The sequence below is a fragment of the Cololabis saira genome, chromosome 14 (assembly GCF_033807715.1).
Source record: "Cololabis saira isolate AMF1-May2022 chromosome 14, fColSai1.1, whole genome shotgun sequence".
NCBI lineage: Eukaryota > Metazoa > Chordata > Actinopteri > Beloniformes > Belonidae > Cololabis > Cololabis saira.
In genome coordinates this window covers 32,344,953-32,372,421 of record NC_084600.1, presented here as the reverse complement: position 1 = coordinate 32,372,421, position 27,469 = coordinate 32,344,953, and the positions used below count along the sequence as shown (strand labels likewise).

The window sequence follows — 27,469 nt, the reverse complement described above, 5'->3', positions numbered from 1 at the left end:
TTCATGCAAGTCAGGCCTGGCAAAAAAATTTATATTTAATGGTTTGCATGAATGGGCGTGGCCTAATGGCTCAACAGCGCCCCCTAGAAAACTTCGTGCCTCAAGCCCCACAATACGGTTTGACGTACATGCACGAAAATCGGTACACACCTGTATCATGTCGCAACTTAAAGAAAAGTCTCTTGGCGCCATGGCCGAAACCGAACAGGAAGTCGGCCATTTTGAAGTAATCGTGTAATTTTGGCACAATTTATGCCATTCCGTCGGCCGTTAATATGGCCCGAACCGTAACGTGCACCCAGGTGTGTTATACATCAAAATGTGCGTCTCCATCCTGCGTTACTTTTCTCAGTCAAAAGCGTTACCGTGGCGACGCTAGACGCCAAAAAGCGCGCCCCCCAATCATCTGATTGGTCCATATTTGATAGTTCCTACTTTCTGCCATAACTTTTCAATGGTTTGACATACAGAGTCGTGGGTGGTGTCATCGGACTCGGTTTGGAGTACTTGACCTTCATTGGCCTGAATTAGCCCCGCCCCTTCTTCTGATTGGTCGATATTTGATAGTTCCTATTTTCTGACATAAAGAGTCATGGGTGGTGTCATAGGACTTTTTATGGGTGAAAATTGCATGCGCGAGGGCCCGTTCATCGCTGCTTGCAGCTTTAATTTATTATTATTGTGTCACTGCTGCAGTAAATTGCAGATTTTTGTTTGCTGTATTCAAATGATACCATGGTATATTTGTATACATTGAACTAAATAATAATTCACTTTTTTTTTTTTAATGGATTATTTTATTGTTTTAGGGCCAGGCTCCAGCATCTCCAGTGCCATAAGAACAGCTTTTTAAGTCGTTTAGATGTCAAGTTTTCTCATTTCTACACCATAAATGTTTCTTAAAAGTAAAAACTGGTTTGTAAGTCTTGGCATTATCATAATATGCATGTAAATAATTGCAGCGTTTGCAGCAGCCAAGCATACAACCGTCATTATTTCAGTCTTAACTTCAGCTCCGGTCACTTGTCCAGTCCGCTGAATACTAGAGGTGGGTGCAATTCATCGATGTGTCGATGCATTGCGATGCGTCACATGGCGATTTGGAATCGATAAATTAAAAAAAAAAAAAAAAAAAAATGTTTTTTTTTAAGTTATCCTATCCAGATTCCAGACTGAATAAGCTGCTGAATCATTTCATTTTCAAGAATGCACATTTCTTATTGTTCACTTGAAATATGGCAGATATGTTTACATTTGATGGAAGTACATATCTTGTTTACTTGAATTAATGAACTCATTAAATCCAGGGCTTGACCGTTTTCAGTGTTTTCCACCAATAGAGGGGGCTCTCATGCAAGTGCAGCTTTCCCTGGTCAAAGAGCAAATGTTTACATAGTCATAAAATAAATTATTTTGTGTCTTTGAAAAATACATGTCAAATGTTCAAACAACCTTGTTATTTACTTAATGAGTGTTGTTAGAGGAACTGAGTTAATTGATTGGCTATTTATTTACAAATGTAGCCACAGATGAAGACAAAATCAATCTTGTATGGAAAAAAGCATTAAAAATCACAATAATCGAAGAATCGTGGCACCAATAATCGAATCGACAATCGTTATAATCGAAGAATCGAAGCTCCAATAATCGAAATCGAATCGAATCGTGGGGTACCCTTGTTTGCACACCCCTACTGAATAAGCGGTTACGGCCCTGCAGATGCTGCACTGAGGATGAAATAAGTCCGTGATGGATGGGCAGTGAGGCGCAAATCAAATGTCCCTATGGAGTTTGACATTTCAACCAGGACTTTCTGGAGCCGGCTGGTGGTCAGCTGAAGAACTGAAACCCTTCTCTGTTTGGCTTCAACCCAAAATTAAAAATGTTGGCAACTCCGAAAACCGCTTAAAAATAACGCACGTTAGACGTGAATGAAAGGAGTAAAATATAAATGTTCGGACCTGGGCCAAAGAGCATTAAGTGCTTTCAAAGTTGCACGACTTTTATTCCACTTTATCTAAAAAGTAATATTTTGTGACGTCTGGTCAGCTTCTGTGATGTCACTTCAGGTTCATCTTCAGTCTTAAGGAGGGGTGGGGGGGGGAGGGGATCAATCAATCTTTAAGAAATCACAAAACAGTAGCTGATGAAAATATACATATACTTGCGTTTTATTTTGTCAACATTTAGAAAAATCAGCCAGTCATTTTTTTTTTAAAGTGAAACATTCACTGACCACTCAAGAGCAGAATGTGTTAGTTCATTTTACCTTTAATAATAAAAAGGAAAGTAAAATAAAAATCTCAAAATAAAAAATACATGGCAAAACAATAGACTCTTAAATGATTATGAGGATAATCATGGTCGCGATGATGATACAGTAGAAGTAATAACAATAGTTACCATAATAATAATTATAATCAGAAGCATAATAATAATAAATCTATCTTTCCTGGAGTTTGTCCACCAGCAGAGATCATTTCCTGTTTAAGCATCGCACAGGCCGGGGCGTGGCACTTGTCAAAATATTTTCACACTTAGCAAAGTTACCCCACATATGCACGACAAAATAAGGACAGAATCACAGCTCGTACGATTCACAGCACTGCTTGGAAAAAAATAAAATAAAAATCAAACGTTAAAATGTCATCGAAAAATAAAATAAAAACAAGCTCCGTGTCGGCCGACTCTTCTTCTCTACTGAGGCTTTCAGCGACGGCGGAGGCGAGTCTGGAAAACTGGACTAAAACTAATACGACATTCTTCATCTCCTGAAACGGGTCAAAGAATAACGTCTGCAGTTCGCTGGGTTTGGCGCTCCGAGTCGGCCCGAACGGTCCGCCGAGGGTCAGTCGGTTTTATTTCTTTAAGGTGAGAAACATAAAACATAAAGAGCGACAGATAAATACAGCCAACGAAGGCGCTCTCCAGCTGGTCCACATCAAACCCGAGTGTGGACCGCAGCATGGAGATGGAGGAGGAAGAGGGGGGGGGGGGGGGGGTCCATGTGGAGGATCTGAAGGTGAACTGGTGCCGTCTGGTTTGTTTTGGCTGAAAAGTTCCTCATGGCACAGAATTTGTTGCTTTAAAAGTTTAAAACTTTTGAACATTTTGAAAAAAAAAAAGTTTGTTTGCACACGAATCAAAGATGAATATCCTGAAGCTGCTTCCTTCGTTCTTGTAGTTTTAATCGCAAGCTGTTCCGTTTCAAAGTTTGTTTTTCTCAGAATTCAAACGTTTTAAACATGGAGCGTTTTTTTCTCAACCTCATGCTAAACTTTAATTCCTGGTGCATTCTGAAGAAAACATTGATGCAGCACCAGCATCAGCCAGTGTTAGACAGCATTGCGCTAACGATAAGCAGACTTTTGGAAAACCAACTTTAGGCGTTGCCAAGGCAACAGCACATTAGCATTAGTAACATTAGCATTGAGCTAACATGTCTGTTAAGAGCTGCAGTTCCTTCTGCTGAACACCAGGGGGCATGTTCTGTTTGGATCCAAACTGACGGAGGACGAGTTTTAACGAGGAGTAAAGTGGAATTATCTGATTTAAAAACAACAATAACAACAACAACAAACTGGAAACCGTTTTGAAAAAGGCAGTTTGCATTTGTAGTCACAAAAATCTGCCAAGAGCTGCAGGCACTTCTTCCACCACTGTTTGACCTCTTGGCACACGAGGAAACACTTGACCAAAACTGATCCTTCAAAAACACTCACTAACTGGCAGCCCTTGTTACATCGAAGGTGGCGAACAACTAATTTTAAATCATCAAAGTCTGTTTATAATTCTGTAATTTTTTTTTTTAAATGACAGTAAAATCCTTTCAAAGTTCAAATTGCAGAATAGAATACATATAGATTTTTCTTTAGGGTACAAAAATAATCTCAGGTTTAGTGCTACAGCAGAAAATACTTTTTATGTGAAATTAGATATTTAAAACGACTCTATGTAGTGTTCCCACTTCTGACCACGCGGGGGCAGCGTACTGCGTTCATGCGTCAAGGCAATAAACTACACCTCTAGTGGAACAAAGTGGTATTACAAGATGTGCCGGACTGTCCCCACTCACCAACACGGCAGAGCGATGCGCCCCCATGTGGCCAGACGGGGTGTTGCTAAAACAAGTGGCTTTAAAGTGAGAATTGAGATGAATTTCAGTGGCGAACATGGCGTCTTTAGGTAAACTAATAACCTTGAAAAGGTGACAATTCTGATCATCTTTGACTTGTAGCAGATGTGAAGTTGGGAGGCAGAAGGCACGGTCTGATCGGTTCGACGGCAGGTGGAGGAAGACTAACCAGACAGCACCAGTTCTTCCCTTCAGCCCCGAGTCACGCAGGTTAAAAAACCAGCTTCATCTTCAGTGGACGCGTCTCCAAACATCTGGAGCAGCAGAACAACCAACGCAGGATCGGCTGACGGATCCGGAAGGTCAGGTGACTCCACGTCTGGCCCGGGTCTCGGTATGCAGAGTTTGTGTCGACGCAAGACGAGGAGGAGGGATTTTAGAGCCAGAACTGAACGACGCCTCGCAGACACGTTTCAGCAGCTCCCTCTCCAAGCGGGAATTATAAACTCTGTTCTCAACGGCTCGTTTCGAGGGTGGAGTCAGAGACGCGAGTCAACTCCTCCCTTTCTCCAAACATGATGAAGTTGTGGGTGGAGTAAAAACGAGAAGGCTGGATAACCAGCGCATCAGTAAGCCACGCCCCCTCAGTTACTGTTGCCAGCTCTCACACGATCAGCGTCGTTTCCAGTTTTACGATGGTGTCTTTATTTTAAACCTATTTTAGATACTAAAAGTCCACCTTTCATTGAGGAACACTGAAACAGACTTAAATATATCATGGAGGGAAAGGTAGAAAATCTAAAAATAGATCTGGTTGGTGATGAGGTTAAACTGGAGCTTCATCTTATTGTTGCCATGGTTACAGATGACAACATCCAGAATCAACACAGTTAATGCAGCAGGGCAAGATTTCAGTCATTTACTTATCAGTTTCATTAGTAAAGACGTAACTTCAGACCTGCTGTCAACTACCACCAAATTTAAAGGTTTATGTCCGGTGTGGGTGGATCACGACCCTGGTGGAGACTCGTGTTACCGACGCGCCAGCTGCTGGATCTGTTCTGCTGGATCTGTTCTGCTTCCCGGCACACTTTGGTCTGAGCTGTCCTGAACCCGGTGAGGACACCGGGCGGCAGCGGAGCGCCCGCGGGGGTGAACGGCGACGGTCACCAGAAGAAGCGACAAGAGAAGAATCGGGAAACTGGAAACTTCTCTGAAACTTTGAGATCATGTTTTTGAGGAGGTTGTTTTAAAACCTCAAGAATAAAAGCAATAATTTCCAAGCTGCAGGTTTGAACTTTTAAAGATTTTATTTCATGTTTCTTCAGAGTAGAAAGACCAGATTTAGTGGAGACGGGTTCCTCGGCCCCCGGGGTTGAGGGGGCTCCTCCTTTTGTTGTAATGTAAATTAAATGTAAATAATTTGTTGAAATCAGTTCAAAACACCAGAACTGGGGAGCGGCCGACGCATATGGAGAGAATAAGATGGCAGGAAACTCCACCGATGCTGGAACGGGTCGGACCGAGGAGGTTTCACGTGACGGTGGCTGGCGAACGGAGGGGTCAACAGGAAGCGAGAGGATGCTGGTGAGCTTCATCGACTAAAAAAAAAAAAAAAAACAACAAAAAAACGCCCCCAGAGTCCACTGGAGGCAAACCAACATCGCCAGCACACGCACGCCTCGAAGGTTCAAACAGATTCTGTTGGGACCGGACGGCGACTGACATTCAGGAACCTCTCAGAGGAAGAGGACGAGCTCGGCAGCCGTCTCGGCCTCAGACATCTAGCTCTTCATTACAATCACTTCATCACACCTTCATCTGCCCTGCGGCTGTGAAACTCTTCCAACCTTCAGCAGAAAGACAAACAGAAGACGGAGGAGAAGAAAAGGCGGTGGCGAGACAATGAAACGGGAGCGGAAGAACAGCGAGCCCCGCCCAAACGCTCCCTGGTCCATCCTCTCCACCGGGGAATGTCATGTGACGCGTGTACGAGTGTGTGTGTGTGTGTGTGTGTGTGTGTGTGTGTGTGTGTGTGGTTTCGAAGCGAGCGTATGACGGGTCGGCAGCTCCTAGCAGTCCTCGTCCTTGTCATCCACGACACCTTTGAGCCGCAGGCGGGCGAAGTCTTCGAAGACGAAGTCGTCGTCCTGGGAGATGCTGCTGAGAGTGGAGACGGATCCATTACTGTGATTGGTCATCGGATCTAACGGACGCTGCAGGAAAGGAGGCGGCAGGGACTCACTTTGTTTCGAATTCTATCAAGTTGGTGTCGATGGGGGGATCCGACTCTGGCACCGCTGTAACACACACACACACACACACATCAGAATGCTGCACTGTCATTTCCATGGAAACCGCCTCAGGAAATACAGCACAGCCATGAAAAAGGTCCCAACGCTAGCGGAGACCTCTCCCTGCTCTGAAATGTTTAAATGTGCCAGCAACAGTCAGGTGGAGGAGAACAAATGTAGGTAAATGAGACGCGTGATGTAACGGTAAAGATGATGACATCACGGTGGGCTCAATTAAAAACTCTCTCCTCCTCATTTATCACGTTTAGAAATGGCTCCAGAATGACTGTTAGTTTTAGTATAGTCATCCGTCATCGCACATTTAGTCAGAAACCTGAACTTTGTCACAAACCTAGTTATAAAACACTGACATAAATCCCATGAAATGTTTGTCTTGTTTGTGTCTAGCGCCCCCCTGTGGACCAGCGGGGACAAACGTGAAGTCCAAATATAAATAAACACATTGTCATTTGAGGAATCATCCAATCAGAGTTTTTGTTCATCTTTGTTTTGCTCATCTCCATGCTGTTCCAATCTGTGGAGTCACAGCTTAAACAGGCATCTAGCAGCTGTTGCTATGGTGACGGCGCTGGTTTCTGTGTTAGAAAGGGGGTGTGTCGTAGGGCTGGGGGATATATCGAGATTTTAATATAAATCGATATATTTTCAAACGCAATATGGTACGAGACAATATTGTTTATATCGAAGAAAAAAAAATGTTTTAAATGATTTTGATATAGCTTATTTTGTGACAAATTGACTTGAATGTTTTATTTGAGATTTGCACAAATGTTTTGTTATTTGCACAACTGTCAACCTCAGTGGAAAAGTCTGCCTATTACTGTCTACATTGTATTAATTGTACAGTGTATTTTAATTTAATTGTTATGCAGGAAAGGGATATTTGTTTTATTTTATTCAAGAAGCATTTTATTCTATATATGCAGGCAGTTTATTTTTATTTCATTTGTTTTATACATTTTGATATTGTGCAGACCTCTGTTAATAAAGGAACCTGTGTGACATTTGGCACAAGGCTTTGTATTAAAACTGACTGTTTTTTTAAGGGTTTGCCTCAGAAAAAATGAAGCTAACAGAGATGCTATTCTATAATGCTTTGGGGGAAACCCCAATTATGTCACAGAAAAAATATTGATATATATCGAGTATCGCCATTCAGCTAGAAAATATCGAGATATGACTTTTGGTCCATATCGCCCAGCCCTAGTGTGTCGTGACGTGCTTTTCCTCACCTGACTGTGGGCGGGACAGCGGCGGCTCCACGGGTTTAGGATGCATCAAGATGAAGGGCAGCTCCACCGACACGTCCCTGAAACACACGACACGACATCAGTCCTGCAGACGAGGGGAGTGCGGCCGCAGGAGCTCGTCGTTAAGGGTGATGGACGGGCCTTTTTACGCCCGTCCACATTTTTGTCCCTAATTCGGCGGCGAGGGTTTTGGAAAAAGACGTCAACTTGATTGTTCCATGAGGCCCCTGAACGCAACACTGATGTGAATTCTGCTTGTTATTGGAAAGTAAAACCGATCACAAAAGAATAAACTTTTATCTTTATAAATCTGAAATCTAAGACATCACATCTTGCTGACGTGATCAAACGATGCACGTCTGCTGATTTGGCCTCAAAATCATAATCGTGACGACTAAGAGAGGCTGATGTGATCAGCCATATTTGATCCAGGTCCGAGCCGCCGATGACCGACGTCAGGCTTCACAAGCGTCTTCAGATCTTTTTCTCATGTTTGCGAGTTTAAAATCCCAGAAAAGCAGAATTATAAACTGAGGTTTGATTGGCTGCAGCACCGGTCTGTGCTCTGTTAGATCACAGTCGAAATCATGTGACCCACGAGTCATGTGACGCCATCAGCTCAGACGAGGATAAAGATTTCCCAGAATCCTGTGAACGTTGCTTCTGGGTTTGGTGGAGAGTTTCCCTTCCCGTCTTTCTTGCCGCCATGTCGGCGCTGCGATGGCATGAAACCCAGCGGATGACGGCGTGGAGGCTCCAAACAATGAACCTTATTGTTGCTGCTGCCGATGAACACATGACCCCAAGTTCATGTCGGTGCAGCTCGGGCACAAATACTTCATCCAGTTGGGTCTGAAAGAAGCTTCAAACACCCTGACGACATTTTCAGGAGACGGCGAGGGACAGGAGGTGACGTCAGCAGAGCAGGATGGGTGTGTGTGTGTGTGTGTGTGTGTGTGTGTGTGTGTGTGTGTGTGTGTGTGTGTGTGTGTGTGTGTGTTGTACCCTCCACGTGAAACCACCAGCTTCACTTTGACTCTGTAGGACACCAGGATCCCCAGGACCTCCTTGTTGGTGACGTCCTTAACACTGAAAGAGACGACGGAGAGCCGCAGTCACGTGACTGCGCCTGCCGGCTGCGTGCATGTGTGTGCGTGTGTGTGCGTGTGTGTGTGTGTTACATGGTGGACGAGGCCAGGTTGGTGTCTTCATGCTTGAGTTTCCCGTCCAGAGCCAGCCCCCTCTTCTCGCGGTTCTTGTCGAGCGTCGGGGTCAGAGTGTAGACCTTGCAGAAGGTGGAGCTGGACGACACCTGGTCGCTGTGGACACGACACACCGCTGTCAGTCACCCGGTAGGCCCCGCCCCTTTCCATTAATTAATTTCAGTTTAAATTCAGTTTTAAAAAAAATCAAGGTCTGAACATTTTAAAATTATCCTGTATGAACCTGGACTTATTTTTATGACAGTTAATAAGAAACTATTCTAAACTTATTAGAAAACCAGCGGTGAAGCAACTTTAACAGAACTTCAGTTCCTTGCTCTGTTTAAAGCAGTTTACAATGAATCAAGGTCACTTAGTAAATTTTTTAAAACTAGCACAATTAACTTTACATTAAACCCAGTTTAGCTCTGGTTTTATTAAACCATGTTTAAACCAGTTTGTGCTTTAAAGCCACTGAATGTAGTAGCACCACTTGTGACCACATGGAGGCAGCATGTCCCAAGAAAGTACACGTGTCAGTCCCAGGCAGAAAAACAACAATGTGCACTTCTAGGAGGACAAAGTGGCATTAGGAGACATGCTGGATCATCCCCACTCAGCAGCAGACCAATGTCAGTGGGTCTTGGACGATTTCACAGTCGAGTGTGAAGCAGCAGGAAATGAGAAGCAGCTATAAACCTGAGACCAGGCCTCTCATACCCCTTTTACACCAAGCTGGTTCCAGGGCTGGTTCTGGGCTAGAGCCAGACTTAGCACCAGTTCTTTGGTTTTACACAGCCTAAGCACCGGCTCCTGGCTCTCAAAACGGGTGCTACGCCAGCCCCTTTGAGCTGCTGGTCCAGCTCAAAGAACCGCTTTACGTCAGGGGCTGGGGGCGGGGCTGGGGACGGTGTTACTGAACAACCAAAGCAGAATAAACACGGAAGCGCGCCGTTTTTACCCTACGCCGTAGGCTCTGCATCGATTTAACGCGGAACCATAAATCAGCTCCGGAGCCGGCACATTTCTTAACAGGCGTTATTTGGATAAACTGAGCCCAGGTTGGGGATCTTAAAGGTTACTTTACCTGAAAAAATATTAAAACTTAATAAAGTGCCATATTAACAGCGCTACAGCTGAAATGAAAACAGCTTTTGGCTCTCAGCTTCCTGATCAGGGTGAAAACGAGGGGGAGTGGTGGTGACGTATACACTAACGTGATGACGTGGCTCTCTGGCCAGCTGCTGGCCAGCACCAGCTGTGTAAAACCAAACGGTTCTTACTTAAGAACCAACCGCGAACCTGCTCTAGCACCAGCACTAGCACCAGCCCTGGAACCAGCTTGGTGTAAAAGGGGTATCAGTCCTCTCCCCGTCAGGAGTGAGGTTCTGCCTCAAGTGATCATGGCTGAGGGAAGATTGGAGCAGAAGAGCTACAGGAGGATCAGCGTCCGTAATGTGGATTCTGTACTGGTCTGGTGTGGTGAAGAGAGAACGGAGACTCTGTTTACTGGTGGCTCTACGTTCCTCACCTATGGAACTGTGGGTAATGACTGGAGTAGTGGTGTACCGATTGTTCGGTAACCGAAATTGTTCGGTAACCGAAATTGTTCGGCCGAAAATGGCAAAAAAAACACTTTCGGTGTTCGGTGGAATAAGTGGGAAAAAAAACGAACAATTGATAACACCGTTGTAATATAAGGAAATAGACTGACCGCTCCCGTAACGGTTGCGCACCACAAACATAAATCGTTGGCCAAACAAAAAGTAACCACATAAGAATTTTACCTAACATTCACCAGGAGGTGGAACCAAAACAACATAAAGCTGGGAAATTAAAAAATGTTCAGTTCTTTATGTTCAATAAATATTTTCTACCTTGTAATTTTGTAAAAGATTTTTTTCTTTGAAAAGCATGCCTAAATCAAATTCATTTGATTTATGCAATGGTGAAAAAAATGGCAAAATAAATAAAAAACTGCGAAGAACCATGTTCGGTATTGTTCGGTATTGGGCCAAGTGTTTATTATTATTTTCGGTTTCGGTTTCGGCCACAAATTTTCATTTCGGTGCATCACTAGACTGGAGGAACCAAAGGGGGGACACAAGAAGCTGAAATGAGTTCCCTCTGCAGGAGAGATAGAGATAGAGATATAGAGATAGAAGCTCCGTCATCCAGAGGAGACTCTAGTAGAGTCCCTGCTCCTCCACATCCAACCGGAGGAACCGGTTGAGGCGGTTCCTCCGGTTGGATGTCTCCCTGGCGAGGTGTTTCAGATCCGTCCAACCGGTTACAGATCTTTCTTTAGATCTTGGCTGGCTCGGGAACATCCCGGTATTCCCCTCGAGGAGCTGAAGGCGGCTCCCACCACGACCCAAACCCAGATAACCAACATCTGAACGAAAACCGGCACCCGTTTAGGTCCAGAACAGAGAAAGAAAAACTCATCTGGTTTCAGGAAATCAGGACGGAGGTGGAACCGGGACTTACTCTGACTCCAGCTGGGCCACTGGACATTTATACTGGGCAGTACTGAAGAGACAGATGTCTGCATACTGACGCACTGCAGAGAGACAGAGGAGACACGCTTCAGTGAGACCAGCAGAGACCTGGAGGACCAGGAAACCTGGCAGAAGAGACAAAGATCACATCGGACTGACGTACCGGAGATCTTGACCCTCTTCACGGTCTTGGTGGAGTTGTTGGTGACGTGAACGTTGACGCTGATGGGTTCTCCGTGGTAATACAGCTGCGTGCAATGCACCATGGGAGAAAGGGGTTTGTCACCAACATGATTTCTTCTCAGGTTTCTTCATTTAAAATTGCCTCAGCGTTTTTGTACCTCCTTGTCTAGAGACGCCTCCAGGTGCAGGGATCTGTCCGACATCAGGAAGCTGCGGGTCGTCTCCACCATCGGCTGAGGTCCGGGCTTCTCCGGAGCGTACTGGACCTTCCTAATCACCAGACGCACCGAGTTCCTGCACGCGACACAAAATTCTATAAGTCCATCAGAGCAGCCCGTCGGCCAGCTCCTTCGGGGTTCTGGACCTGCTAGTAGAGGGGTTTCTAGGCCTGTGTTGAAAAAAAAAATCGATTTCCCAATTCTAAATCGATTCTCATATTAATTCCTAAAAATCGATTCATATGTCTAAAGATCGATTTTTCTTTTTTTTTCTTTTATTTATTTATGTTTTTTTTTTTTTCATCATTACATTACAACTTTTGGTTATTTTTTTATTTATCCCCAAAAAAGGAATGTTTTGTTGGACACGAGAATAACTGGTGCCATGTTTTTGCCTTTAAATATGTTTAAAGGTATGAAAACATTAAAGTGTTAGGTTATAATTAGGCCTGTGTTGAAAAAAATCGATTCTCCTATTAATTCCTAAAAATCGATTCGTATGTCTAAAGATCGATTTAAAAAAAAAAAAAAAAAAAATTTTTTTTTTTTTTTTCATCATTACATTACTACTTTTGTTACTTTTTTGTTTATGGCCAAAAAAGGAATGTTTTGTTGGACACGAGAATAACTGGTGCCATGTTTTTGCCTTTAAATATGTTTAAAGGTATGAAAATTTTTTTTCAGTTTTCAGTTATAATTGCATAAATTGCCTATATTTCTTTGCGTTATTATACTGTCTTGGGGTTACATTTGCATAAATGTTAAAAACCAAATTCTCATAAATGGGGAAAAAATAAAAGCGATTTTTCTTTCGTCCTCTGTTTGCTGTCCTGGATCTGTTTGAGAATTCTGCCCCACGATGTTTCTGAAAGCAGTTCTATCAGCATTCTGGGAGCTGATTGGTCCTTACAGCATCATTAGCTGCCAATACTTGCTGTTTAATCTCAATATAATACTAGTATTAATATGTTGCATAACTAGACAGTCATATAATTCATGCAACAGCTGAAAAAACTGTTTTAATAACACTAACCCAAATCAATATCGGAATCGAATCAAATCTTAATAATCGATTCTGAATCTTAAGAATCGAATCGATTCTTGACATTTGAATCGATCCCCAGGCCTAGGGGTTTCTATCACAGTTTTGGTGTAAAACTTTCAAAATGACAAGAAAACTCATTTACCAAAGTTTTTGGCATCAAAGTCGTGTTTTATCTTGGCGGTAATAACGGTGGTGGATCTCCAGAACTGCTCTGACGTTACAGGTTAATTGTATTTCTACAACCCCTCTAGTCACCTTCAGCTTTACTCAACAAAGACAGACGTCACGCAGAAAAGCTCCTCGCACGCGGTGGCGCCGCTGGGGAAGTCTGAAGGTCTGGTAGGGCACTGGGTTCAAAACGTCAGGGTAACTCGGTGGTGCTGTAACTCCTAAAAGGCACAGACTTCGACGTTCTCATCTGGAGTCAGGGAAACTCCGGCTAGGGGGGGCCCCTGGACCGAGGAGAGATCCTGAACCTAAGACACGCTACAGAGAGGGAAGGCCTCCATATTCTCCAGGAAGAGCAAAGTCTGGACCTCGGCTCAGGTCGGTACCACCATGACATGAACTGGGATAAATGGATGTTGATGGATGAACGTTTCCACCAAAGTTTCATCAAACTGGCAGAAGACCCAGGTTATGGACACGTAATGCATCTCCCCATTAGGCATATTTTGCATCTGCTTTTCAAGTATGTACAACTGAGCGATCGGTAAGCCCCGCCCCTCAAACACAGATGAGCCATTGGCTGTTGAGGATTAGTTCAACAGAGACCAGAACTCAGACATCTGTGGTTTTCAGCTCCACAGAAGAGCGCTAAACATCCTGAACTCTCACCTGGTTTATGGAGATTATGAGATAAATGATGCATCTGGAGTAGGGCTGGGCGATTTATCGAGATTTTAATATATATCGATATTTTCAAACGCGATATGGTACGAGACAATATCGTTTATATCGATATAGTTTTTTTTTTTTTAATGATTTTGATATAGCTTATTTTGTGACCAATTGACTTGAATGTTGTATTTGAGATTTGCACAAATGTTTTGTTATTTGCACAACTGTCAACCTCAGTGGAAAAGTCTGCCTGTTACTGTCTACATTATATTAATTGCACAGTGTATTTTAATTCAATTGTTATGCAGGAAAGGGATATTTGTTTTATTTTATTCAAGAAGCATTTTTATTCTATATATGCAGGCAGTTTATTTTTATTTCATTTGTTTTATACATTTTGATATTGTGCAGACCTCTGTTAATAAAGGTACCTATGTGACATTTGGCACGAGGCTTTGTATTAAAACTGACTGTTTTTTTTTTAAGGGTTTGCCTCAGAAAAAAATGAAACTAACAGAGATGCTATGCTATAATGCTTTGGGGGAAACCCCAATTAAGGCACAGAAAAAATATCGATATATATCGAGTATCGCCATTCAACTAGAAAATATCGAGATATGACTTTTGGTCCATATCGCCCAGCCCTAATCTGGAGTAGTTGGGATACTGATTCCAGGCGTGCGGTTCCAGGACATTAGTTACAACAGTAACTAAGGGGGACGTGAAGTTTTCATCACTTCTTAAAGAAATACTTCCTCTTAGCGAACATTTACAAACATCGTTATCAAACGTTCTTCTAGATCTTTAAACGTCCTGACCTGATGAACATGGATGAGCTTGACGCTTTGTAATACCCATGATGCACCGCCATGCCGCAGCTTTAGCAAGGAAGGCACGTTCTTCAAAATGAAAGCCCCAAACCAGCGCTCTGAGGCGCATACATCATTGGAAACATGCTTCCGACCCCCCAGCACGTCAGACAGCTCACCTCTTGTGGATCTTCTCTTCTATGGACTTGGCACAGAAAGCTCTGATCTCGAAGTCCACGCCGCAGGCCTGCAGAGAACAGAGGGGACACGGCTCCATGTTTGTCCTGCTCAGAGGTTCAAACGCTGAAGTGTTCTGCAGATGCAGGTGTTTGTTACCTTCCCGGTATCCTCTGGTCCGGGCTGTAAAGTGACTGAGCAGGGGAGGTTCTGAGGAATCTGAAACGACAGGAACAACAATCATCACGTTTGCGTTTCTGATTCATCGCTCCTTTAATTCACAAGTTAAACTGCAGATGCTGTGAAGCTCTGTAGCACCCTATGATGTAATAATTTCCGGAAAATGTAATAACGCCTGAAAATGTAATAAAGTTTGCACTTAACTCAATCGAGAATGTAATAAAACCCAATAATGTAATAACTTCACCAATAATGTAATAAAATATCCTGACGGATATTGTAATAACATTTTTACAGATAATGTAAAACCTTATTACATTATTGGGAATATATTACATGGTACTCAAAGTCTGCAATTTAACCCAATAGTCATTCTGGTGTTTCAAATCCAGCGTATATAACATTCTTAGATACTTAAAACTTGTCAAGTATTACATTATCAGTTTTGGGGGAAAAAAAAAAAAGACCCACCTGAAAATGTAATAAATTCCAAATAATGTAATAAGGTATTACATTATCGGTAAAAAAGGATTTTATTACATTTTCGATTGAGTTAAGTGCAAATTTTATTACATTTTCAGGCGTTATTACATTTTCAGGAAATTATAAAATGATAGGGTGCTACAAGCTCCTTCAAACCTCTCAGCTGGTTAAGATTCACTAAAGTCGAGCTTCAGTCTCAAGTCCACTGCTCTGATTCCTGTTGCTCTCAAAGAAAAATCACTAATTTAGTGCAAGCAGAGAACGAATCTGAACGCAGAACTTAGACGGGTTCAACCAACAGCTGCCGTACAGAAGTGAACGTCTATGAAATTAAAATCAATTGAATTCAGCTTCCACGTGCGCTCATTAACACCAAAGAACAAGAACTTCTCTGCTGAGCAGCATCTTACGGGGCAGCAGAGCCTCGAAGCAGCCATCCTCATCCGAGGACCAACAAACATTAAAGAAGCATGAGGCAGGATTTATGAAAAATATTCGTATACTTTTTAAGTTTTCTAGTAATAATGTCAGATGAAGCGTTCCAAACCAAAAAGAATGAGCCCTCTAGCGTATCTCTCCGTTGCCTTGAACAGGCTGTGAAAATGTGCTGCAATTCCGGGCCGGAATTTCCCGCGCTGTCCTGCGGATGTGACGTCGAATGACGCTGCATGCGCGTTCTCGGCGGCGCACGAGTAAACATTGGATACGCGTTTGAGTCATGGAGGACCGTCCACATTCACGACTGTTGTCAGCGGAAGCAGATCTTCACTCCCCCGTGTGGGCAGAAGTGGTACTGCTACATCTTGAAGAAACTCAACTTTACTAAAACACATTGACGGACCATTTGAGTTTTAGAAAAAAAAAAAAGATCTAATTACAACCCGCTGATAACTTAATTTGTTTTTCGACAATTACAGTTATTAAAGTCCCTTCATAAAAAAAATAAAAAAGAAAGAGCAAAGCTTTTGAGCTCCTCGGCTGGTAAACGTTTATGAGCTGCTCGTCTTGGCTGCAGCTCCGGAGGAAACTCCTGGAAACAGCGACACGAGCAGATGGAAAACCTGCTTTTAAAAGCAACAATAAAACCTACAGAGTCAAGGTTGCACTGGTTATGGTCACCATGACTCCACCCTCGCGGCGGCGGTGTAGGCTGTCGCCGCGCCAGCAGGGAGGGCATTCTTCCAGACAACTGTGACACTCCAGGACCAGTCTTTTAGGATTTTATCTCAACTTCAAGGGGGGGAAATCATTTCCTGCCTCCTCTGTTGACGTCTAACAGAGCAGCGCTGAAATATCTGCACACGTGAACACAGAAAATACTCGTTTTAAGACGTGATTTTAACGAGACCTCAAAGGATTGTGGAGAATCAAACCTGATCAGATTCTTTTTAATCTATTAAAACACGCAACTTCCTTCATCATTCCTCCCGGAGGATCCTTCACTGCTCAGAAATGTTTCTGTGATTCTAACTTCCTTCATCTATGGCAGCAGATTAAGTCAAACAGGAAGTTTGGTTTCAGTCACCGAACTCTCTCATTCACACGTTTCTGTCTCTGGAGCAGGAGAGCGAGAACAATCAGGCTCGACAGGAAACGTTTGTTCCTCTCGCTGGCGTTCACAGATGGATGGGCCCGCGGCCTGCTGGTGGACAGAGCCGGAAACCTCACGGCTCTGCGGCCTCCAGAGAAAGTGACACACAGACGGAGACGCTGAGAAAATACAGATAAGCAGGCTGATTATCCGAAACCGCTTTGTTCCAGGGCCACGACGCGTTCGGGCCCACAGAGGATCACTTCTGTGATGTCACACAGGAATGGACCGAGTCCGATTTAGCTCATATCAATCTGAAAGATGAAGCCAAAACCGCCAATGTTACAGCCGGACCTCCACTCCGGTCCGGGGGCCCGGGGGCCGGTTTGCAGACCTAGTCCTACTGAAGAACATGGACTCACTGTGAAGTAGAAGGGGTGTGCATGCTGGCCGAGCTTCTTCAGCAGCCTCTCCTGCAGCCGGCTGTTGGGCTTCCGCTCCTCTGGTACCGGAGGGAAGGCCTGGTGGAGACAGGGAGACCACGTTAAACCTGAACACGCCGGGTTACCGACACAAGACACTCAGAAACAGTACAACGTAAAAGGGAGATATCTGGATCAACATGGATGATGAGGTCTCCTCACACCAACACGGCCAGCTGCATTCTGGGACGCGGCAACCGTGTTGGGCGGCCACACGTGGAGAGTAAAAAACAAGCAGAGAAGACGACTCAAGAAGCCAGAACATAGTTCAAACATCTGCATTCACGCTCACACGGACGGGCAGACTGGTGGGTCAGTGCCGGACCGCTCCTGCCAAAGACAGAAAAACCCACGACGGTCCTAAATAGGGCTGAACGATTAATTGCATTTGCGATAATATCGCGATGTGATAAAACAAGATTTTCTAACCGCAAAGGCTGCGATTTGACGTTGCCGGCAGGAAAAAAAAGTCAACAGTCTGGCCTCAGTGTTAGGGCTCGGCCAGGCGGGGCTTTAAATATATTTTAAATATACTTTTAAATATATGGGCTGTATACATTTATTAAATATATGAGCGCGGAGTCGGCGTAGCGACGAGCTGCGCGTGGCGACAGGCACGAGCCGGGCGGTGAGACAGTGAGTCGCGCTGTGAAGCCTGATTTATGGTTCCACGTAAAATCGACGCAGAGCCCTCGGCGTAGGTTACGCGGCGACGCGCGCCGTACGGTGCGCGTACCCTACGGCGTAGGCTCTGCGACGATTTAACGCGGAACCATAAATCAGCCTTAAACCACACCTGCAGCCCGTCAGCTCATCAGGAGGAGAAGTTAAAGAACGGGGCTGCCAGTTGTTCATTGCTGGTTCGTTTTTGTTAACTCTGTGAGCTTTGTTGGTTTGTTTGTTAGTTTGATGGTGGGTTTTTTTTCCTCTCTGTGATTTTTAAGATATTTGTGAAGAAGTTCTGAGTTCCCTGTGAAGAAGGTTTTTTTGTTCCCTGTGGGAGTTTTTCTGTGTTTTTCTTTTAAACTACGCCTCGTTTTGGCTAAAGTTTAACCCGGTTTGGTGTCGTGCGATTGGGTTCAGAGAACGACCCATAACACTCGTGTGTACAGACGTGTGTAGACGTGTTAAAGAGGTAAAGCCACAGATTTGTTTTCTTTATTGTTGTAATCTGTGCTTTGAATAAATCTGACATTGTTTATTATAAAACAGACTGATTTATTGCTTGTGTAGTTGAAAAATACATGAGAACAGGACCTTGAAAAAATAATCGCATATTAAATCGCAATCGCAATATTGAGGTAAAAAATCGCAATTAGATTATTTTCAAAAATCGTTCAGCCCTAGTCCTGAAGCGCCAAGAAACTGACAAAAGTGGTAAATGATCATTTACTCAAGGTGATAAATGTTTAACTGGGGTTCAACTGGATCATCAAGGACCAACGAATGAAATGGTCCTGGACCACAACGATGGACACAAGTCATGCAGCCAGGTGTTCTGGTCCTCATGGACAAACGTCTCCACATGTCTCAGGTTTGAAGGTTTCTTCTCAGGACTCATAGGACACTTCAGAACAGTCCAGTATTGGTTCTGAGAGATTCTTTGCTGGTTCTAATTGTGTGTTTTGGTTCATCATCCTGCTGGAGGACCCGTGACCTGCAACTGAGGCCAAGCGTTCTGACACTGAGCAGCACATTTGTCCTGGTATCAGACGCAGCAAAGCAGCTCCAGAACAGAACCGAACCTCCTCCATGTTCCACAGCAGCAACAGTCTTCTTTCCTTTGAAGGACTCAATTTTGTGTCTGTGAACAGGTTCCATTTCATCCGTCAGTGGAGTCCTCCTCGGTGGTCCGCTTCAGTTCCGTCAGCGATGGATGACGTAACCTAGACCTTGAATCTGTTGAACCCCGAGATGATTCTTTTGAAGCACAATTCAAAAACTAAAATCACGTTTAGTCAGTTATTTGTTACTTTTGTCTGCTTCAGTTGTGGGTTTTTTTCTCCTTCAGGGAAAGTACTGACGTTTTGTCCGAGTCGGCCTCTGTTTTCAATCCTTGACCCACCCAACTAACGATATTTCAGTTCTTTTTTAACTGGTGGGAGTTCATGAAGGTGGCGACGGCGCCTGGTCTCACCTGGAAGGTGGAGATGTAGAGATCCTTCCGGAAGGACAGACCCAGCACGTCCAGGTCTTCACGGCCGTACCGGAACGCACAGGTCAGCGTGACGAAGACTGGGGAGGAAGAGCGGTAGCTTAATACTCTTAATACTAGCTTAATACTAGCTTAATACTTAATACTAGCTTAATACTAGCTTAATACTTAATACTAGCTTAATACACCTGCAGCTGGTTCGTGCCCCTGATCGACGTGATTGATCCCCCCAATCGAACCTCCCTGCAGGATGAAACTCAAGTCTCCCGAGACTTGATTCAAACTGCCTGAACTGTCTCTTTTAGACTGTTTTACTCAGAAAAGTTTACATTTACCTCAAAGGTCAATTAAACGTCAAATCAATAGTTGATCAGTTTCATGTTTCTGCTCATTAAAAGTTCAAACATTCATTACAGTATCGTCAGAGACGTTCGTCTCACTTGACACAGCTTGAATTTCCTGTAAAACCTCATGTTTCACGTGAGTTTTAAAGTAGTTGCATAAAAACAGGAAGTATTTCATCACAGATGTGGACACCCGTCGCTCACTGACTTCCCTGACTAAACGGTGTCAGTAACCCAAAATGCGGAGAAACGGAAGAGAAAAGAGGAACGGCCGGCCAGCTGGGAAAAACTGATGGAAAGAACTGGAAGTTAGCAGAAGCTCTTTTTAAAAACGTATTTATACTTTTTAAAAAACGTATTTATAAACATCTGTGAAGAACACGCGCTCACGTTTTCCAGAGACGTGTTCGTCCGTTCTCCGACTTCCTGTCTGGAAGTTTTGAGCCCCGTCAAGTCAGATTGTCACGTTACAGCGTTTACGAGGCAGAACTCGCTTCTACTGATCAAGTTAACTTTAACTGACGTCAGCAGCTGGCAGGACCAATAAAACTCTTCAAATCCACTTGTCAATTGTTCTGAGATCACAGGACTGCCGAGTGTGGGCGGGGCCTCATTCAGGTGGTCACAGATTCAGGAGGATGCCGACTCACCTTTCCTGTCCTTCAGATACTCGGGGTCGACCAGAATCACTCCATCTGCAATCAGGAAGGAAGGGAGGAAGGAAGGAAGTCAAACTGTGGTGTCATCACAAGCTCCAGCACGCTCGAGTCAAATCAAAGCTCATCGACACCTCTGCCGTGTCCCAAGGTCAAACGGCTCCCCCATTTCACACATTTACAGATCTGAATCTCTGAACCAGACTCACCTACGGGGTCCACATGGTCCAGGTGGTCCACAAAGTCTCTCTTTCCCAGGTAAACCGTGAGCTGCAGGAACAGAAGGCCCCGTTAGATCAACGACACTCAAACAAGGAAAATACTGGAGCGAAGGACCGAAGGACGCTCTACATCGTCACTAAATCTGTGTTTTTGTTTATAGATAAAAGAAACCTGATACAGAACTTTTACTCTAAAACCCAGTGGAGGCAGTGAGGGGGGTCTTTACCTTTATCATAATCATCATTAGGTCTGTGTTGAAAAAATCGATTTTCTGATTCTAAATCGATTCTCATATTAATTCCTAAAAATCGATTTGTATGTCTAAAGATCGATTTTTTTTTTATTTTTTATTTATTCATTTTTTTTTTTTTCCTCATCATTACATTTTTGCCTGGTGAACTTTAATCCCAGTAGTCCCAGTAGTTTTGAAAACTCCTGAACTAAATGAACTTTTCTTTAGAGAAAATGCTGGACATTTCAGCTTAAATTTCTAAATGTTATATTAGTTCAATGAAGTTCATATTATCTATATTTACTATAGCTTGTTTGGTTTCTCTGTTATCGGACACGGTTTGTCATGAAATACCTGAAAAATGTCTGGTGCTTCATAGCAATATGTGTCTGGTGAGCTGTTGCAATTTCTTTCTTTTTTTGCACTTTAAATGGATATTGAAATGCCTATTTGAGTTATTTATTTCTTAGTTATTTCACAATAATCATTGTGAAAATATTATTTCAATAGTTATTTTACAGTCATATAATCCAGGTAACACTAACCCAAATCAATATCGAATCGAATCGAATCAAATGGTGATAATCGATTCTGAATCTTAAGAATCGGAATCGAATCGATTCTTGACATTTGAATCGATACCCAGCTCTAATCATCATTATTATTATTATTATTATTATTATTATTATTATTATTATTATAATACCAGATTTTTGTGTAAGGTGCAAATTTCTAAACTTGACTGTGATAAAAATACCAAAATACACACGAGTACAGTGTGACACGACGGACACACGAGCCTGACTCACCTTGCAGTTGGGGCTCGACTTCTTGAAAACTCTGAGAAGTTGGGATAGATAAGAGGACAGCAGCGGAAAAAGAAGAAGAGACAGTCACATCAGTTTTCTTTTTCCCTCCATCATCAGGATCAGCACGCTCTAATAAAACAACGCGTCCCCACAGAGACTCCACTTCCTCGCCAGTGTGAATAAACCTGTCCCGCGCTGAGGCTTTTAAACAGGAAGGCCTCCAGCAGGTGAGGCAGAGCGTCACGGCGGCTGTCCAGCTCGTGAAGGTTTACTGAAGCTGTGAAAGACGACTGATGGGGATCCCCGGGGGGACAAGTTCAAACCCAACTGAGAAAGTTATAAAGTTTAAAAGGAACATGATTATTAGGTAATATTAAGGAGCAAAAACATGTGAATTTAAGTTTTGAGTGAGGAAGGAGTAAACGTTCGCAGCATAACGAGCATTAAAGTCGGTCCAGCGGTAGGGCTGGGCGATATGGACCAAAAGTCATATCTCGATATTTTCTAGCTAAAAGGCGATACTCGATATATATCGATATTTTTTCTGTGCCATAATTGGGGTTTCCCCCAAAGCATTATAGCATAGCATCTCTGTTAGCTTCATTTTTTTCTGAGGCAAACCCTTAAAAAAACAGTCAGTTTTAATACAAAGCCTCGTGCCAAATGTCACACAGGTTCCTTTATTAACAGAGGTCTGCACAATATCAAAATGTATAAATCAAATGAAATAAAAATAAACTGCCTGCTTCTTGAATAAAATAAAACAAATATCCCTTTCCTGCATAACAATTCAATTAAAATACACTGTGCAATGAATATAATGTAGACAGTAACAGGCAGACCTTTCCACTGAGGTTGACAGTTGTGCAAATCTCAAATAAAACATGTAAACAGATATTGCATCTCTTTGAGCAAATCTCAAATAATTACAAGCCAACTACTGTACATTTTACAGATTTTGTGCCAGGAAAACTAACCTGTCAACACTGTCAGGTTTCAGCACACAAAGGTACTTTTTTGCCAGCGAGAGGGGTCAGCGTTGATGTACAGTCAATTTTTTTATTTTTTATTTTTTTTTAAGATTTTTTTGGGCTCTAGTGGCCCTTTTATTGAGATGCAGACTGGAAAGGGGTAGAGAGAGAGAACGGGGAAGACACGCAGCAAAGGTGCGCGGGCTGGATTCGAACCCGCGACCGCTGCAGGAGGAGGACTGTAGCCTCAGTATATGAGCCGCCGCTTAACCCACTGCGCCACCGAGCGGCCCGATGTACAGTCAATTTGTCACAAAATAAGCTATATCGATATAAACGATATGGTCTCGTACCATATCGCGTTTGAAAATATATTGATATACATTAAAATCTCGATATATCGCCCAGCCCTATCCAGCGGGCGACCAGGGAAATCATATACTTGTAGTACACTTCTGTACCGTTTTAGACAGGCACGGACCATAACGGCATCTCCCACAATGCACCCTGATTTCATCACCCGATGACATCCATCGCTGGATGGCAGCATCTCAAATGAAGCTATTAAATACAACAGTTTTGTGGTTAAGTTGTGGATTTGAAACAGAAAATGTCTAAGAGAAGTAAAACTTATGAAGAGGGAAGGTCGTTTAAAGACGGAAGAGCAGCAAAAACGTGTTTCGCCTCAACAACAGTAAAGGACTTGTATCTGTTATTGCCGGTTAAAGGCGGAGAATTATTAAGTAATATGGTGTTGTTTAAAAAGTAAATGTGTTTAAGCAGGCTTGCAGCTCTTTGAGTCCAACCGTGGCGCTGAGGAGGACCAGGATCAACAGTCAGATACTGGAGATCTTCTGAAGAGTCAGAAATGCCCCTACACCTCAGTAGTTTGGTGGTGCGGGTCCCTGCGGGTCCGGGCAAACAGACTCGGCTCATTCCAACTTTGCTACTTTGCAACTGTGATATCACCTCCACCTGACGTTCGTACCAGTCGACTACAGAGTGTGGCAAAAACTTCTGTCAATAGACGTAAAATGAGGACAAGAACTGTTGTTAATATCCAAGTATTGATCCGGTTCTGTGAAAGCACGGGTCAAAGGTTCGGTACTAGATCGGCTCACCTGACGGCGACATCGGGCACATAAACGGTGCTTTTTATGAACCAGTGACCAGCGTTTACGCTTATTTCCATGTAATGGGAGTCGCAGGCTTGATTTAACTCTCAATGTTCATCAACTGAACACAAAGTACATCTCGTGATCACAAATGTAACTTCCTTTTTGATTTTATTTATTTTTTTAACTGCAAACAGTTCCCTTTAGGGGAAGCAAGTAAAACGCTGCAGCCAGTCGGCGGGAGGGCTGAAGCACTCCGAGCCACGATCATCTATCACACTCGGCTGCTTTGCATTTGCAAATGTTTTGCACGTCAGATGAGACGAGGAAAAACTATCACAGTGATGCTTGTTTATTTATAAGTTATGTATTCACTGGAGTCAATGTTTGACCCTGGTTATCTCTGATCGTTCAGTAAGAGGCTTTACCAGAGCGCCAGCGCTGCAGCCAGCTGAGAGACTTCTGTTGAAATAATCTCAGGAAGTGTCTCGGTTTCCTGCTGTGTTGACAGAAACTGTTGGTTTGCATGAAATTCAGAGAGGGGGGGGGGGGGTCAGGTGACAAACGGAGTGCACATGACCCAGGTTATTGTGGGACGTCACTGCAGGGTTGTAAATTGGGCCAGATGGAGGGTTTTGGGGTTACCCTCAGATCTCCTGGGTGATATTTAAATGTCAGAAAGCCATCGTGACCCAGATGAAGCTTTTAATGCGTCATATTTAAGTCTTCTGCTGTGAGAAAAATGTAAAAGCTGTTAACCCCGCGACTGGTTCACATATAACTGGCGGTTTCCAAAGAACATGTGGGCATGAATTCACTGCATTTGCAGGATAAAACTAAAGCTGCAGTACATTTATTTTGTCTTTGCTGGAATATCGGGATGCTTGCAGTCAGTTTACAAAAACGATTTGCTTTTGCGCTTAGAAAGTGACTAATAAGGATGAGCTGCAACCTCCTGATCAGATCTTCAAGGCTGCGTTTGGCTGCAGGACTACCAGGTAAGAGTTTTACACAAGTCATGAAAAGAACAAACAAATGTGGAGTCCTGCAGGAGTTGGTCCAATGATCCTCGTAAGGAGACTGAGGCCACGTTTACACATTTACACATAGCCGGGTATTTACAAAAACGGATATTTCCCCCTATACGTTTTGAAAAATACCCTTGTTTACACGAACCCGGATAAATCCGCTGTTAAGGTGCTATGAGCATCCAAACCTGCAGGGGGCAGTGTAACGAGAAGCATAAACTCATGCTAGCCAATCGGGTCCTGGAAAAAAATGTCAACAAATGACACGTGTGAAGCCTGAATAATATGGTTCTGCGTTAAATCGGCGGCGTAGCCTACGTACGGTGCGCGTCGCCGTGTAACCTACGCCGTAGACTCTGTGTTGGTGTAACGCGGAACCATAAATCAGCCTTGACTGCAGTTACTTCCAAGACGGAACGAGAGTCTTTCGTTTGGAGTGACAGAGAAGTGGAGTTACTTTTAAGTGTGACTTTAGAATATACAACAGGTAAAATACAAGAAAATATTGACGGTGGCCAAACAAATTGTAAACACATGATGCTGGTGACGTTTCTGTGGCATAATGTGATGTTCTGAAGCCTAAATCTCAGTTTTCCTCCGTTTACAAGCAAACGTGAAAACGGAGTTTTTGAAAATCTCCACTTTGGCCGGAGTTTTCAGAAATGATCGTTTTTGGTGACTTTGAGCTTCGTTTTCGTGTAAACGAACGGCCAAAACGCATGAAAACACCACCGTTTTTTCTACATGTAAACAGGGCCTGAAAAACTGGTAAAAGCTGCACATCTCATTTCTGTCGGGACGGAGGAGGAGGAGAAGGAGGAGGAAGGGGGCGACAGAATGTGTTGGTTGTATTTCTGAAACACTTAACACAAGACGTTAAACACAATTTCATAGAGAAAAGCTACTGTCAGCTTCTAGAGCCACCGACTGACACGACTTCCACCATCAGGGATGGCTTCCAAGTACTGGTTCTCTTTATGACCAGTGCCTAACTGGGTTGGTGCTGGAGTACCAACAGTGCCGTTATTGGTATTATTGATTTGGTGACATTTAACTAAAACATGTAGCCTCATTTTCACCGCTTTGGAACGATAATGTAGCATGACGACGGCTGACGTACGCTTTGACGTCAGCAAAGAAGTTCCTTCTCCATCACCAAGAGAAAATGATGATGCCAGAGAAAAACCAAAACAAAACGCACTAGATTGTAACAGAGCTGTCGACAAAGATCTTCTGGCCGCCCACCTCGGTGGAATCTGGTGTGTTTCGGTTCAGTGATGTTTAGTTATCGTCTGCAGGGCTGTTCCACACTCTGGTTCAGGACTTACTGTCCTGCATGTTTAAGACATTTCCCTGCTCCAACTCACCTGATAGGATCAGCATCAGCTTTCCATTAAGGTCTAGACAAGTCTGTTAATGGTCCACTAATCTGAACCATCTAAATTAAAACATGCAGCTCAGTGGTTCCTGAGGAGAGCTGCTCGATCACGAAAGCCTTAGGGGGAGGTTTCCTCCGACTGTTTCTGTTGGTCGGCATGAAGCTCCTCAAACGAGTCATCTGGATCCAGATTCAAGAGATGATTTTTCTGTGGTTTCCTACTACGACATGTTCTCCTGGAGCTGGAGCTACAAACATGAAACCGCTGCTTTCTCACATTTTTCCTCCGCAGCAACAGAGAGGAGGGATGTCACAACATGAAGGAATGTCTTTGTTCATGCGTGCTAGTAAAAAAAGCAGATGATGACCACATTTATTTATTATTTTTAGTAGTTCCCAGTTACTGACAAATACAGCCATCGCTCCGACGTGTCGCTACGCTGATGTTTACGGTCACGTCTCATGGGCTTCATTATGGCAACGATCGCTCTCTAGAGATGCAGAATTATGAATGCAGAGCTGCGCATCAGTCAGTAGGTCCCGCTCCCCTCAGTTATCCTCGCTAACTCAGTCTATCAAAGTTGTTTACAGTTTTATAATGGCGAGCGACTGCGAGAGATGTTTTAGACACAAGAAGGACCACCTTTCATCAAGCAGCATGGTCCCTAGCCGCTGGCGACCAGCTGAGGCGTTCTGGGACGCCTCAGACGTCCACGGCGGTGCAGCGGGCCGCTTTTGGGAGTGCTGGCCTCTGCGCGTCCAGCTGCTGCTGGCAGCCACTAAACTGTTTACAAGCGAGCTGCTGCTCCAGCTTCCTGTCAGAGCCGCTGATCTGATCCATCCCACGTTTATATTTAGATCGTTTTAAAGCACGAACTGAAACTCAGTTACAAGCGCTTGTGGCTCCAGGCGTCTTCATCGCTGGGGGGTTTCAGTAGGACAACCCTGTCCAACGAGCCCCGGGTCTTCCCTCAGACCCAACTCTGCTTCTGTTGAATCTGAGCCGGAAACAACGTAAATTACTGACCCGAGATGGGAGAATGAGGAAACATATTCATCCTCTCTTTCCATCTCTCTTGTCCTGCTCTACCCGGCTGGTCTTCAGCAGGAGGGTCCCCCCTTATGATCCAGGTTTCTTCCCTCTTAAAAGGGGAGTTTTTACCTTGTTTATGAAATAATTGATTGCGGGTCATGTTCTGGGTCTCTGGAAAGATCCCTGACACTATTTGTTTTGTAATAGATGCTGTATAAATGAAACTGAATTGTTG

At 43.7% G+C, this 27,469-nt stretch overlaps 1 protein-coding gene across 2 annotated transcripts in view; it reads right to left on the bottom strand.

Moving 5' to 3' along the window:
- Positions 1-2,144: 2,144 nt before the first annotated feature.
- LOC133459984 (arrestin red cell) overlaps positions 2,145-27,469 on the bottom strand; it is a 37,146-nt gene continuing 11,821 nt past the window's right edge. Inside the window, exons 2-16 of one of the 2 annotated variants that reach the window (XM_061740436.1) lie at positions 21,710-21,740; positions 20,656-20,716; positions 20,441-20,485; positions 19,429-19,526; positions 17,232-17,330; positions 14,775-14,834; positions 14,618-14,685; positions 11,685-11,820; positions 11,507-11,591; positions 11,333-11,405; positions 8,822-8,959; positions 8,646-8,729; positions 7,623-7,699; positions 6,321-6,375; positions 2,145-6,238 (exon numbers count right to left, since the gene is read on the bottom strand). In XM_061740436.1, the coding sequence (XP_061596420.1) occupies positions 6,148-6,238; positions 6,321-6,375; positions 7,623-7,699; positions 8,646-8,729; positions 8,822-8,959; positions 11,333-11,405; positions 11,507-11,591; positions 11,685-11,820; positions 14,618-14,685; positions 14,775-14,834; positions 17,232-17,330; positions 19,429-19,526; positions 20,441-20,485; positions 20,656-20,716; positions 21,710-21,740 (1,201 nt within the window). In that variant the 3' untranslated portion in view covers positions 2,145-6,147. The remainder of the gene's footprint in view (positions 6,239-6,320; positions 6,376-7,622; positions 7,700-8,645; positions 8,730-8,821; positions 8,960-11,332; positions 11,406-11,506; positions 11,592-11,684; positions 11,821-14,617; positions 14,686-14,774; positions 14,835-17,231; positions 17,331-19,428; positions 19,527-20,440; positions 20,486-20,655; positions 20,717-21,709; positions 21,741-27,469) is intronic. The other variant, XM_061740437.1, reaches the window with a different exon arrangement.